Here is a 12,509-nt window from a genome sequence, read left to right on the forward strand (position 1 = left end):
TCGCCGGTCTCCAGCGTCTGCGTGTACACGGTGCCGTTGCGCGCGGCGGCGTCGACGAGCCCCACCACCAGAGGGCCCTGCACGACGAGGAGCAGCTCGGACGCCCTCGGGTGGATGTGCGGCGGGTTGGCGGCGCCGGCGCCGTAGACGAGGGCGGCGTAGGAGACGGACTGGCCGAGCAGCGCCGGGAACTCGGCCTGCGTGGCCTTGGTGACGGTGAGCTTCGCCGGGTCGGCGGAGTTGCCGGTGACGAGGTTCTTGTAGGTGAAGAAGGCGCCGTCGATACCGGACGGGTCGGTGTCGCTGGGCACGACAAAGTCGGTGAGGATGTCAGGGTCGGCGGCGCCGGCGGAGAGGATTGCAGAGAGCAGGAGCAGCACGCAGAGGCTGAGGCTGAGCCTGCTACTGCAGGAGGATGACGATGGGTGCGTCATCATCGTCTTCTCTTAGCTAGCTTGATGCGATGTGCTGCTCGAGGCATGCAGCTTCAGCTCGACGTACGAGCAGAGACGGTATTTAGAGGAATCGGTTAGCTTAGGAAGAGCTGTGGCCATGGCTGGCTGGCTGGCTACTACCTTGAATTAATTCTATTCTTCTTGTAATTGTCATTTATGCATGTTTCCTTGCTTTGCTAGCTAGTATTTTCACACATAATAAATTACATACTATACGCTTACTGTCACCTAGAACAGTTTGCAGCTGTCAGGTGCTCGCTTTGGGGACAACTACAGATTTTGATCTTTAGTTTGTTGTCTGATTAAGCTCTGCTTGCTGTCTGGAATATGCATTGCACATGTGTTTGGATACAACGATACATCTTGGTTCCTATGCATTTCGATGACGTGGTAGTCGTTTACGTTTATAAATCAAAAATTAAAATTTTAACTTTAAATTTATAATTAATTTTAGAGTTTTGGGTTCTTTCGTCGTAATTTATTTTCAATCGCTGAGAAGACATATATAAAAAATTTATTTATAAATTATTTTTTATTTACAAATATATAGTCTGACAAAAAAAAATCACCCCCTTAATTAATTGTTATATAAACTACACCTAGCCTTTCCATCAGCAGTGATCATCGACAAACAACTAACACGAAACAAAGGAACTGAAAATACATGGCAACTCGATCTCTGCTAGCATACGTTACGGCGAAAAGGCAGAGCAGTGTGTGTATATATTTATACGGAAGTGTATTTCCTACTAACAGCTGGAGTTATTTCCTTCGTGTCTAAAGTGTATAAATACATCTATTCATGTTCTCACGTAATAGAAAACAATAGCCTCCATTCATAATTGCATTATTCATATAAAATTTAACGGTATTTATATTTTCTATTAAGTGAGAATAGAACGCATATATGTAGGTGTGAGGTGAGTATATATACCTGTAGCAGATTACTATACATATTTGACATTAGCTCGCAGTTGTGGTGGACAATCAAGTTGATATTTATCCAATTGCACAACATTGTTCACCCCTATCATTATTGACTAATCTAAGAGGATACAAATCCCTTGAGAATGGTGGTTATCTAGAAATATGTGCATCATAACTGGCTTTTAAAATATTTTGGAGCGCTACAAATGATCCTAGATAAATTATATGCAACTATGCAAGTTCACAAATCAAGTTAAAGCATACACAAAATATGTATAGCCCACAGTACACATCGCAAATGTAATCAGTCAGGCACGCTTGTTTTGCTTGCTGTGTACACTGTACGTGTTTATTCAACAAAAACCCCGACAATGGAGAATCTTATTTAGGCCTGCTTGGGGCCTCCTTCAGCTTCTGGATCGTCGATGCCGGTGCCGAACACGCTGACGGGGACGGACACGTACGAGACCGGCGGCCGCGCTCCCGAACACCGACACCGCCATGGCGGGCTGCGTCCCACTGTTGAACTGGAAGTGCACCATCCGGCCCCTTGGGGAAGACGGACATGTCGCTGGTGGCCAGGTCCTGGGTGTAGAGCTTGTTGGTCGTGTCGACGAACCCGACGGATCGAGAGCGCGCCGTTGACGACGAGCAGAAGTTCCGCGGAGCGCGGGTGGGTGTGCGGCGGGTTGACGGAGCCCGGGGGGAAGACGAGCGTGGCGTAGGACACGCTCTGCCCGTTGAGCGCCGGGAACTCCGCCATGGTGGCCTTGCTCCACCGTGAAGTTCTCCGCTGCTGGCGCGCTGGTGTTGAACACCTTGCGGACGCCGGTGAACGCGAAGAAGTCGCCGGTGATGTTCGCGGGGTTGCTGTTCGCCGGGATGACATAGTCGGCGAGGATATCAGGGTCGCCGGCCATGACTAGGGCCACTGGGGCCGAAAGTAGCTCAACGCCATTGAAGCTATATATATTTTTAATCTTTCAGCTAAACTGTCACTAATAACTTTTGACTGATGTGATGTGGTCTAGTCTTCAGTCCACTACTCTACTTGCTGCTGTGGAGATAGTGATTAGTGAGCTTTCCTATTTATTCAGAAGCGACTGATGATCAACCGGACAAATCGAGGTTGAAATATATATATATATATATATATATATATATATATATATATATATATATATATATATATATATATATAGAGAGAGAGAGAGAGAGAGAGAGAGAGAGAACATTTGTCTGCTGTTGTTGTACATGTGGAATGTGACAGCATCACGATGACCAAACCAGCCAGCTAGATATTCTTATTAGAAACTATGTCAAGAACAGAACAGCTTCAGATTTCTGGACTCCAGGCAATATCTTATGCTACCTTGTTAAATTAGGAAGTGGTGCATCAGCTATCTTGGACGATGAGGAAGAGCAGGAAAGATGATGAGAAACCGAGGGAGGTCTCAAACATCAATGTGCTACCTACAGATAACAGATGTAAGACTATATCACTGCCAATTTATTACTCCTTCGTAAGCAATGACATATCTTCCATTGATAACTCAGCTGTGGAGTCCAGTTTGCATACACTGCCTTTCTAGTTCAAGTGAATTAAACTAGGTTGTGTAATTTTCTGCTAAAGATGAAAGATGAAATATTATTTGATTTTTGTGATAGTTATTTAATAGTGTAAATGATAGAATTAGTACTACAAAGTTGAAAATCTAATTTAGAAATGTGATATATGAACTTCTATATAGAAAATTTTTATAAAAAAAATACACTATTTATCTGTTCGAAAAGCATGAGCATTAGACCCAAGAAAAGAAAATCTGAGAATAATCAGTGTTTGTTGTATGTGAAGGTTCTCAATGTTTTGATTTCAAGTTGCGTCAAACTGGTAAAAAAATGGACCAATTAGCAGTGAGCATGACTGAAAGTTCCCCTTTTAGCTACTGTAGAGGGGAAATTCAGAGCATCCATATAAGACAGGAACAGCCAAAACACAATTAGGCTTTCTCGGCTATTCCAATAGAAATGATTGAAATTTTGTACTTTTCAAAGACAGAGATGCTACATTTCAGCAGACAATGGACAAGCTTTAACAATGGAAATGGATGTCGTTGGCAGGTACATTCGATGCCTGAGCATTGTTCAGACAGCTGGTTAATTGTCAAGCCCATGTACACATTGTGGCTGCTGACTTATATCACTTATGGTACTTGATGGTGAAAAAGAAATTTCAGTGTGAAACAAGTAAATCCTGTTTAGTACTAGTACAAATTAACTTTGTTTGGTATCACGAGATAATTCAACACGAGAGATCAATGTTCTTAAAAAAATTTGCTCTGAATGTGGGTTGCCAGAATTGTGCTTGTGAGGAGTTCCTTAGGATTCAGAAGAAACTGCGGCAGATGTTAAATTCTTCTAGCTATGACGCATATTGCGGTTGTTTACATTGAGATCCATACAATCCAGAATTTCCCATATGTCCATCATAAATATTTATGTCTTGTGGGTAACTGCGTCATTAAGGTGAAAAAGAAATTGTAACGTGAGTAAGATTGCAGTGCAAATTTACTACTGCCAGTAACAAATAAAGTGGAAACACACGGTACTAATGTATTATTCTCTAGAACAGCAGATACAGAGAATTTCACTATATATCGCAGTTACATTCATCGTCACCCATATATTGCCGTTACAGCAGAAACTCTGAACTCTTATAACTCATACTGATACATACTTCAAAGCTCTTTTCAGACAAGACATTACAAACACAATTCAAAATTATTTTTCACCACACAGTTGATGATTTACCTTGAGTAGTCGGTAGCCTGGAACATTTATTTCAAGCAGCAGCAGCAGGAGGAGGAGGAGGAGGAGGGAAAAACAAGAAGATTTAACAATGGCGATGAGATTAAGACTTGTTGGCGGGAGGAGTTAGGCCTGCCTTGAGCTTCTGGATCGTCGGCACGTCGGTCTTGAAGGACTTGGCGAGCACGGTGTCGTCGATGTTGGAGCCGAACACGGTGACGGGCACCGAGACGAGCCCCGCGGCGGCGCTGCCGAAGGCCGAGAGCGCCATGGCCGGCTGGTTCCCGGAGTTGAACTGGAAGTGCACCAATCCCTTGGGGAAGACGAACATGTCGCCGGTGGCCAGGTCCTGGGTGTAGAGCTTGTTGGCGGTGTCGACGAAGCCGACGGAGAGGGCGCCATTGACGACGAGCAGCAGCTCGGCGGAGCGGGGGTGGGTGTGGGTGGGGTTGACGGTGCCGGGGGGATACATGAGCATGGCGTACGACACGCTCTGGCCATTGAGCGCCGGGAACTCCTTCAGGCTGGCCTTGATCACCGTGAAGTTGGCGTTGGGCATCGGCATGCTCATGTTCATGCTCGTCGCGTTGCGGAAGCCGGTGAACGTGAAGAAGTCGCCGGTGATGTTGTCGGCGTTGCTGTTGGCCGGGATGACGTAGTCGGTGAGGATGTCAGGGTCGCCGGCCATGACCAGAGCCAGTGGAGCTGCGAGTGCAAGCAGGGCCAGGAGCAACATGGACGAGTGGTGGAATGCCATTTTTGATCTGGCTGGATCTTGCTGGTGTCTGGAGGCTGATAACAATAAGCTTGTGCCATGGAGATGATGAGCGACGGCAATTTATAAGAAGCCTTTCCTGGTGAGGTGAGGGGATTGGAGCAACCAATGCTGCCGTCTGTCTCTTGTGCCTGCAACTGTCAAAGGCTTTTTATTTACAGCATTGCTCCTTGGATGCATCTAGCATCGGAATTGCATATCCTGAATTTAATTGTTTTCATAAGAGAGCTGGCAATACAATCTGACCTGAAAACACAACTGACGACTAGACTAGTACGGCTGTACATGTGCCTGCAGGCAGGGCAAGACTCGAGAGCGCGAACACTTCAACAAACTTATTAGTTACGAGTTTAGCGTTGGAAGAGTCTAATGTGTTTTTGCTGCAATTTTATGTCACTGGACATGAACATAACAAAATTCCATCCATGTGATCTGGAAGCTCAAGATTTTGAGTGGAATGATGTGACTTGAGTCAAAAGTTTGAGGTTTCGGGTAGAAACTTTTCGATAAATGAGTTCAAGATGCACAACTATGGGTACAAAGTTTTGAGGATTTCAGTTCAATTTTCTTTTTAGACTGGGAAAACTTTTATGTGAAAGTTCAAAGTTACAGGTACTAAAAGTTTCTTAAGCTTTCAACAAAAGTTTCAAATTTTCAAACAAAAGTTATTTGACTTGAGTTGAAACTTTTGAGGAAACAAGTAGAAACCATGGAAAGAATTTCATATTATAGATTGAAGTTTGTGAATTTGGATTCAAAGAGGGTTACCATTAAATTTGGTGCCACATAGAGTGCACCAACCACCTTTCCATTTAAATTTGGCAAATTTCGAAAGCAAGGTTGTCAACAGGAGTAGAGAGCATGCAGACTTATTGCTTCTGATATCTCTGTCGATGATATAACACAACGCAATTCGACTTGCAGTTGCCGGAGTGTTGAGAATGTGACATGAAGGGGCATACGAATAAAGAATTCTTCGTATCGTAATATCGTGGAACAGAAAAATGCCAGACACAGTGCCGCAGTCTATAAGGTGCAAATTAATCACGCAAGTTGATAGACACCTAGATAACATCACCTTACCAAATTGCCAAAATCTCAAAACATATAACATAACTGGGGCAATTCAACACCAACAAGTGCATCACTGAAAATAAACTCAATAGAACGGCAACATAAGGTCTATTAGACTAGAAAAAGATGGTGTATAACAACATCATGTGTTTGTTGCCCTGGTATAAATCTGTTGGCTGCAATGAACGGAGACCATCCTTATTAGGCCCCTTGCCATCAGGTCCTTGATAGCCCTCCTAGCCAAGGATCCATTAATCTGCAGGTAAACATATATTATAAGCCAGAGTAGTCAAACTGTGAGATGATAAGTAGTTGTGCACCATCTAGGTATACAGCCCACAGAAAGCCAAAACAACAATAGTGATGTTGAGAATTTTCATTGCCAAAAGAGCTTCATAATCCAACAATAGTCGCACTCAACAACACTTAAATAGTACCTCTATTTCATAATGTAAGACTTTCTAGTATTGTATAAATTCATTAGCGTCCATATGAATCTAGGGATAGATATGAAACAGAGGTAGTACTAACGATGACAGTAAATACCCCCAAAAAGTGGTTATTCCACATTCAAATCATGTGATGGAATATCAATAAAAACATTTAGCACAGTGGCCTCAAACAAGGTCCTTATCATCCTGAATACTGCGAGTGCTTAGGCTAGGCGACATGATTACGAACAAATAATGAATATCTAAGTTGCACATAGAAAAAGAAGATGTGAATATGTGAGCTATGAGAACCAATTTGTTGTTAGCATGGCACACTAAATATAATGTGATGATTCAAAATTCGCGCTAGTGTATATGTCAAGCACATTGCAACACACATATAAATTGATAAGAAACGTAATAATTCAAGCCACGACAATATACAATCGTAGTGAGATGAGACATATTGTAGAATTACCCTGAGACGTTCGGAGAGGACGGAGGGGGTGATCTGCTTGTACTTGGGCACCTCGGAGAGCAGCTTGTCGTAGGTGGCCTGGTCGAACAGCACCGAGTTGTTCACCTTCTCCTTTTGCTTCCCCTTGCTCCACTTCTGCAACCACAACGGACAGCAAACGCAAGATCCATGAAAAAGCCAAATCCCACCGAGTAGGAGGAGGAGTGACGCGAACCAACCTTCTTCTTCTGCTTGCCACCGCCGGACTTGGCGGGCTTGGACGACGGCAGCGGAGCCTTGTCCTTCTTCGGAGCCTGCGGAATCAAAAGAACGAGGGGTCAGCGTCCAGGCTTGCGGGTGTACAGGGCGGAGGAGACAGTCGAGGCGTACCATGGCGGATTGGCGGCGGCGGAGAAGAGGGAGGGGAGGTGGGTGGGTGGGTGGGTTGTGGGTATATGAGATGAGAGCCCAAGGGCAAGGAAGTTAGGGTTTCAGCGGTGGATGCGTGGCCGTCCGATCTGATCTGATCGATCGGTGACAGTATTCATATGCATCCCTCACAAACCCGTAGAATTCGTAAACCATCCTCCCCCTGGAGAAGAGTAAAGTGAACGGACGGACTAGTAAAATTATTACTGTTGGAAAATGCATATTTGTAAGGGTGTAAATTGCAAAATGGCACGGGGTATAGGACTAGCCTACTACTAGACAGCACATCAGTATTGTTTGTTGGCTGCGACTTGCGAGAGTTGTGGAGCGAGGCGAGGTCATCGATCGTCTTCTTCCCTTCTTCTAGGGTTTCGCGCGGCTGCGGCGATGGCGTTGGCGGCGAGGGCTCCGGCCAGGGCGGCGGCGAGGTTCGCGCAGCGCAGGCTCTTTTCCTCCGGCGGCAAGGTCCTCGGCGAGGAGGAGAAGGCCGCCGAGAACGTCTACATCAAGGTACTACTACCATCCATCCCCTTTCCATCTTTCGATTCCTGTTTGAGATGAGGTTGTGGTGGGATCTGAGACTCAGGTTGACCGATGCGTGGCTTTCGGGTAGTTCTCGGGTCTACGACTCAGAGTGGCGGCGGTGTCTTTCTGTACGAGCCCTTTCCCGTACTGAGTTCTGGAATCCTCATTTATTTTTGGCTGCATTGTTTCTAGTGTAGGCGTAGGAATGTTATGTTTGATTCGTAATTATCAATCCTCTGCAAGCTATTTATCTGGATATTCTGGAGTAGTAGTTTGCTGTATCTCTGATCCATTGACGCAGCAAGTCTGAAATGCGTGCTGTTGCTTATGCTTTTCCTACTGTGGTATTGCGATTGCAATGCTGCCTCATAATTTTTTTCCTCTTAGATTAGTTTTTCGATTTCGTGCCTAATTGACATAGATTCTTGCTTGCTGCTTCAGCTATTCAGCCTTCTAGGGCTACTTTTCTGTTCTTTTTTTCTTGATGGGGAAGGAAAACAGGGAAGGGCGATTCCCCTAGTTTATACAAAGGTTATTGCTTTGCTGAAATGCTTTAACTCATTCAGCATTTGTACAATGGTTAAGATCTTCTTGGCTTAGTTATCTACCTGTGATCTTGTATGGCAGTTGCTCAACTATGCTTATTTGAAGCACCGTAGTAGCCTGTCTGATGTTACTCTAGTGATTTTCACAAACCTACTGCTGGAACTGATTTGTTTTGTCCATCATGCATTTGTACTGCTGATATTTTAATCAGATTGTTGCTGTCATCCAACATTTTACTAGGTTTCCTGTGGAATTGTGAATATGGCCCATCCCAGCACTGACTGATGGTGCTTTTGCTTTGTGATATCGGATATCTGATTGAAGAGGCATGGTTTTTTTTAGTTTCTTTTGTTCTTCCATGTCTTTTAAGGACTGTAAATGTGCATTCGATGCTCAGAATTTTATAACTCAACAGATAAATGTATATGTTCTTTTTAAGTTCATCATCGCTTCTTTCAAGTATAAACCCTTTCAGAAATACCTGTTTTTATTGTTTCTAACTTCTGTTTTAGTATATATATTGATGCTATGCTAATAACATCTTCGGTGACTTACTGCAGAAAATGGAACATGAGAAGCTGGAGAAGCTGGCACGCAAGGTATGCAAACACATAATCTCCCTTAAACTTAATTGGGCTGCGGCTTTCGTGTTTCACCTCCATAAGTCATCTATTCTCTTTTGTCATGTCCAGGAGATTATGCATTCTTTTACACATAATCATACCCTTGTAAGATTCAGTTTCATGGGCTACTCATGTTTGAACTTAAATACAAGCACATTGTATCTGCTTTGAGTGTGTGTCTGGGTGAGGAACAAGAAACCATTGTAATCCTTCTGCTTACATATATGTGGATGAACTACTTTCAGGGCCCCAATCCAGGAGAGCCAGCTTCGTCAGCCCCAGGTGTTGCAGCTAATCATGTGAAGACCGGAGGCGGCCCAACGGAGTCAACATCTGCTGGTGTGTCGACTGACAAGCATAGGAACTATGCTGTGCTGGCAGGCACTGTTGCTGCTCTCAGTGGCCTGGGATGGTATTTCTTGTCAAAGCCTAAGAAGTCAGAAGAGATAGTGGACTGAAGGTTGTTGATGAGATCCTAGATGGCCTGTCAATGAGTTTTACCCTTGTTTACTCGTTGTGAAATAAATGCTGAACACACTGCACTAATTTTACTATAGCATCACCAAACCTTTTCAAGTATGCACCTGAGATGTTCTCAGTTCTTGCCCTGTTGTGGCAGTTGGTATGTTCTCTGATGCTACATTCTGTTCAGTGAAGAGGAATTTGGATACAGGATACATTGAAGCCCATTGTTGTTAGCTCCTTTCAAACAAGTTTGGTTTTGAGCTTTCAGTGAGGGTTTTTCCCATGTTGCATTATGATCATTTGACTTGGTTTTGACTCAAAATCACCCATACTTATCTAGCTGGGACTATATGGTGCTTGGACCTTTACCAAATTATATGTCCTTCCTCGTGCAGACGGGATGCTGTTACTCATTTCAGAGATGCTGCATTTGACTTGGAAAGCTGTGTGTGATCATGGTCTGTGGTTTGTATTTCAGACGAACTGTTGTCTCTAGAGTAAATGGAAGGCATGAAGACCATGTTGGTTTTTTTTGTGTGTGTGTGTGTGTGTGTGTGTGGATGGCTACGGCCACCGTTACGGGGTAGAACATATAGCGGACCAGAAAAAGGAATGTCTGACATGAGCTTCTTATTGTAGGAGTATTGTGTGAATCAAACTTGAGTCCTGATCATCTCTAGAGGGTGTGGGTCTATGCCCGTTCCAAACAAAGAGCGCAACAGCACAGGTCCTAATTTGGTTGTCTTGCGCAGTTCGTCCTATTTTCATAATCACAAATCAGGGGCATGTCTATTGTAGATGCTAAGCTTGTCATACATTTATGTATATTTTGAAATTAAAATCCCCGTTGCATCTCATAATACAATATACTATATTCGTAGTAGACAAATCGAGGAGCACAGAGAGAGAAAGAGAAAGAAAAGAAAAACACAGCAGATAAGAGAGAGAGGGGGAGAGTTGCGTAATCAAGGTGGCGTGATTCCAAGGCCGCGGGAGCTCCACCTCACGTTCCGCGGAATCCCCATCGATCGGGCGATCCTTCTTCCGCCACGCGTCGCGCATCGCCCGCAGATTCGTCTCGCCTTCCTCCTCCAACCGAAACAAACAGGAAAAAGAAAAAAAAATCGAAGGGCGATTAGTACGGGCGGCAGGCGGCTTCCGGAAGAAACCTCCACGTCTCCTCCTCCTCCGCTCGCCGTCGATCCCCACCAGCCGCCGCCGCCGCCTCCCCCTCAGGTACCCCCGCCCTTCTTCCTTTTCCGATTCAACCAGTTAATTCGCCTCCCCCTGTCTCCTCTCGTGCGATTAATTTTTCTGACCGATTGATTCGGCTATTGTTCTTGCAGCTTGATTGGATCGAGCAGCCACCCCCATCGTTCGATTCACTGCTTGGTTTGGTTGGTTAGGCTTCTCCAACAATTTTGGTTCCCCCGGGCTCGGCCTCAGATTCTTGATCCAGCCACGGCGGCCATGATGGTTGTTGATACGGTCGCCGCCACCACATCCTCCATCATTGCCCACCACCTGTTCGACCAAAGGCTCCATGTCGTCTCCTGCCGCCCCCTTGCCACCGGCTTCGCCGGCCGCCGCCTTGTGGCCAGGGTGCCCAGGCACCACCATCCTCGCCTCGCGGACTGGACTGTCAAGGCGTTGGCCATGGGGGTCACCAAGGAGGCCAGCCCCAGCAGGGAGTACCGGGGGATCCCGGGGGACGGCGCTGACATGGCCGATAACGGGATGACCAATCCCAAGACGTCCTGGCCTCCGCGGAACAGGGCCGACGATCCCAAGCTGCACAACCCGCTGCTCCGCCTCGAGCGCATGAGCTGTGGCTGGCTTGGCGTCATCTTTGAGTGGGAGGGAGTGATTGTCGAGGATGATGCTGAACTAGAAAGGCAGGCATGGTTTACCCTCGCACAAGAAGAGGGCAAGTCTCCACCCCCGGCGTTTGTGTTGAAGAGAATTGAGGGAATGAAAAGCGAGCAGGCCATCTCCGAGGTTCTCTGCTGGTCTCGGGACCCATCCGAGCTAAGGAGATTGTCCTCACGGAAAGAGGAGATACACTGCAACCTCCGTGGCAGTGCCTTCTATCAAATGAGGAATGGTTCAAGGGAGTTCATGAGCACGCTTGCCAACTACAAGATCCCTCTTGCTGTGGCCACCACGCGACCAAGGAAGGTTATTGAAGAAGCGATCGATGCTATCGGCGTGCGAAGCTTCTTTGATGCGGTTGTGGCAGCAGAGGATGTGTACCGGGGGAAGCCTGACCCTGAAATGTTTCTGTATGCAGCGCAGCTGCTGAGTTTCATCCCGGAGAGGTGCATCGTGTTCGGGAACTCCAATTCAGCAGTGGAGGCCGCACATGATGCTAGAATGAAGTGTGTGGCTGTTGCAAGCAAGCACCCGATCTACGAGCTTAATGCCGCAGACCTTGTGGTGAAGCAGCTTGACGAGCTATCTGTGGTTGACCTGAAGAACCTTGCTGACATTGAGTCTCCAGAGTTTGGCATGGAGCCTGAGCCAGAGATGGAGGAGGAAGAAGAAGATTCGTCCCCGTCAACTTCGGTCGGTGTAGATGATTTGTTCTGGTAAGGAAGCCAGATTGTACATTTGATTGATTTCGCTCCTGCACATGTGTACGATTGTCAGTCATAGCAATGATCATGAAGGGCCATATATTCCTTCTAATCAATCTGTCCGTAGACTGTGATATGTAAATGTTTCTCTAGAACTCACACACTGTATATAGACTGTACCTCAAAAGATAAGGGGGAACTGTCTGAATACTCGAGGGAATATAAACCAATCTGCAGTTCCTAACAGATGTATAACTGGGATGATTGTCGATTGCATAATTAGGATTCTGTTTACATTTGCTACTTACATGCTCTTTTCCTAAAGCAGCCTGTTTTACACAATGATGGAAGGGAAGCATAAATTTCCATTTGGATTTTGGGCAGCCATCTTTAGTTATATTACTCCTTACCTAGTACA

At 45.6% G+C, this 12,509-nt stretch overlaps 5 protein-coding genes and 1 pseudogene across 5 annotated transcripts in view; 2 read left to right on the forward strand and 4 right to left on the reverse strand.

Moving 5' to 3' along the window:
• The window catches only part of LOC102718023 (germin-like protein 9-1), a 759-nt gene extending 325 nt beyond the window's left edge, over positions 1-434 (reverse strand). The window contains exon 1 of the mRNA XM_006661504.1: positions 1-434. This exon is cut by the window's left edge and continues 325 nt beyond it. Coding sequence (XP_006661567.1) covers positions 1-434 — 434 coding nt within the window.
• Positions 435-1,542: 1,108 nt separating this feature from the next.
• LOC102718302 lies at positions 1,543-4,219 on the reverse strand (annotated as a pseudogene).
• Positions 4,220-4,293: 74 nt separating this feature from the next.
• On the reverse strand, positions 4,294-4,947 carry LOC102707240 (germin-like protein 9-3). The gene has a single exon (XM_006660933.1). It carries the CDS (start codon positions 4,945-4,947, stop codon positions 4,294-4,296), a length of 654 nt encoding a protein of 217 aa, XP_006660996.1.
• Positions 4,948-5,957: 1,010 nt separating this feature from the next.
• Positions 5,958-7,357, reverse strand: LOC102707518 (40S ribosomal protein S25-2-like). Its single transcript, XM_006660934.3, has 4 exons — positions 7,318-7,357; positions 7,167-7,241; positions 6,949-7,083; positions 5,958-6,295 (listed from the first exon to the last, which is right to left on the reverse strand). The coding sequence occupies exons 1-4, from the start codon at positions 7,318-7,320 to the stop codon at positions 6,182-6,184; spliced, it is 327 nt and encodes a 108-aa protein (XP_006660997.1). The 5' UTR covers positions 7,321-7,357; the 3' UTR covers positions 5,958-6,181.
• Positions 7,358-7,641: 284 nt separating this feature from the next.
• Positions 7,642-9,782, forward strand: LOC102707800 (uncharacterized protein At2g27730, mitochondrial). The gene is made up of 3 exons (XM_006660935.3): positions 7,642-7,866; positions 8,988-9,026; positions 9,296-9,782. The coding sequence occupies exons 1-3, from the start codon at positions 7,744-7,746 to the stop codon at positions 9,506-9,508; spliced, it is 375 nt and encodes a 124-aa protein (XP_006660998.1). The 5' UTR covers positions 7,642-7,743; the 3' UTR covers positions 9,509-9,782.
• A 798-nt stretch (positions 9,783-10,580) lies between these two features.
• Positions 10,581-12,380, forward strand: LOC102708086 (5-amino-6-(5-phospho-D-ribitylamino)uracil phosphatase, chloroplastic-like). Its single transcript, XM_006660936.3, has 2 exons — positions 10,581-10,751; positions 10,862-12,380. The coding sequence occupies exon 2, from the start codon at positions 10,986-10,988 to the stop codon at positions 12,105-12,107; it is 1,122 nt and encodes a 373-aa protein (XP_006660999.1). The 5' UTR covers positions 10,581-10,751; positions 10,862-10,985; the 3' UTR covers positions 12,108-12,380.
• Positions 12,381-12,509: the final 129 nt, after the last annotated feature.

Source organism: Oryza brachyantha, chromosome 9 (genome assembly GCF_000231095.2).
Source record: "Oryza brachyantha chromosome 9, ObraRS2, whole genome shotgun sequence".
NCBI classification, from domain to species: domain Eukaryota; kingdom Viridiplantae; phylum Streptophyta; class Magnoliopsida; order Poales; family Poaceae; genus Oryza; species Oryza brachyantha.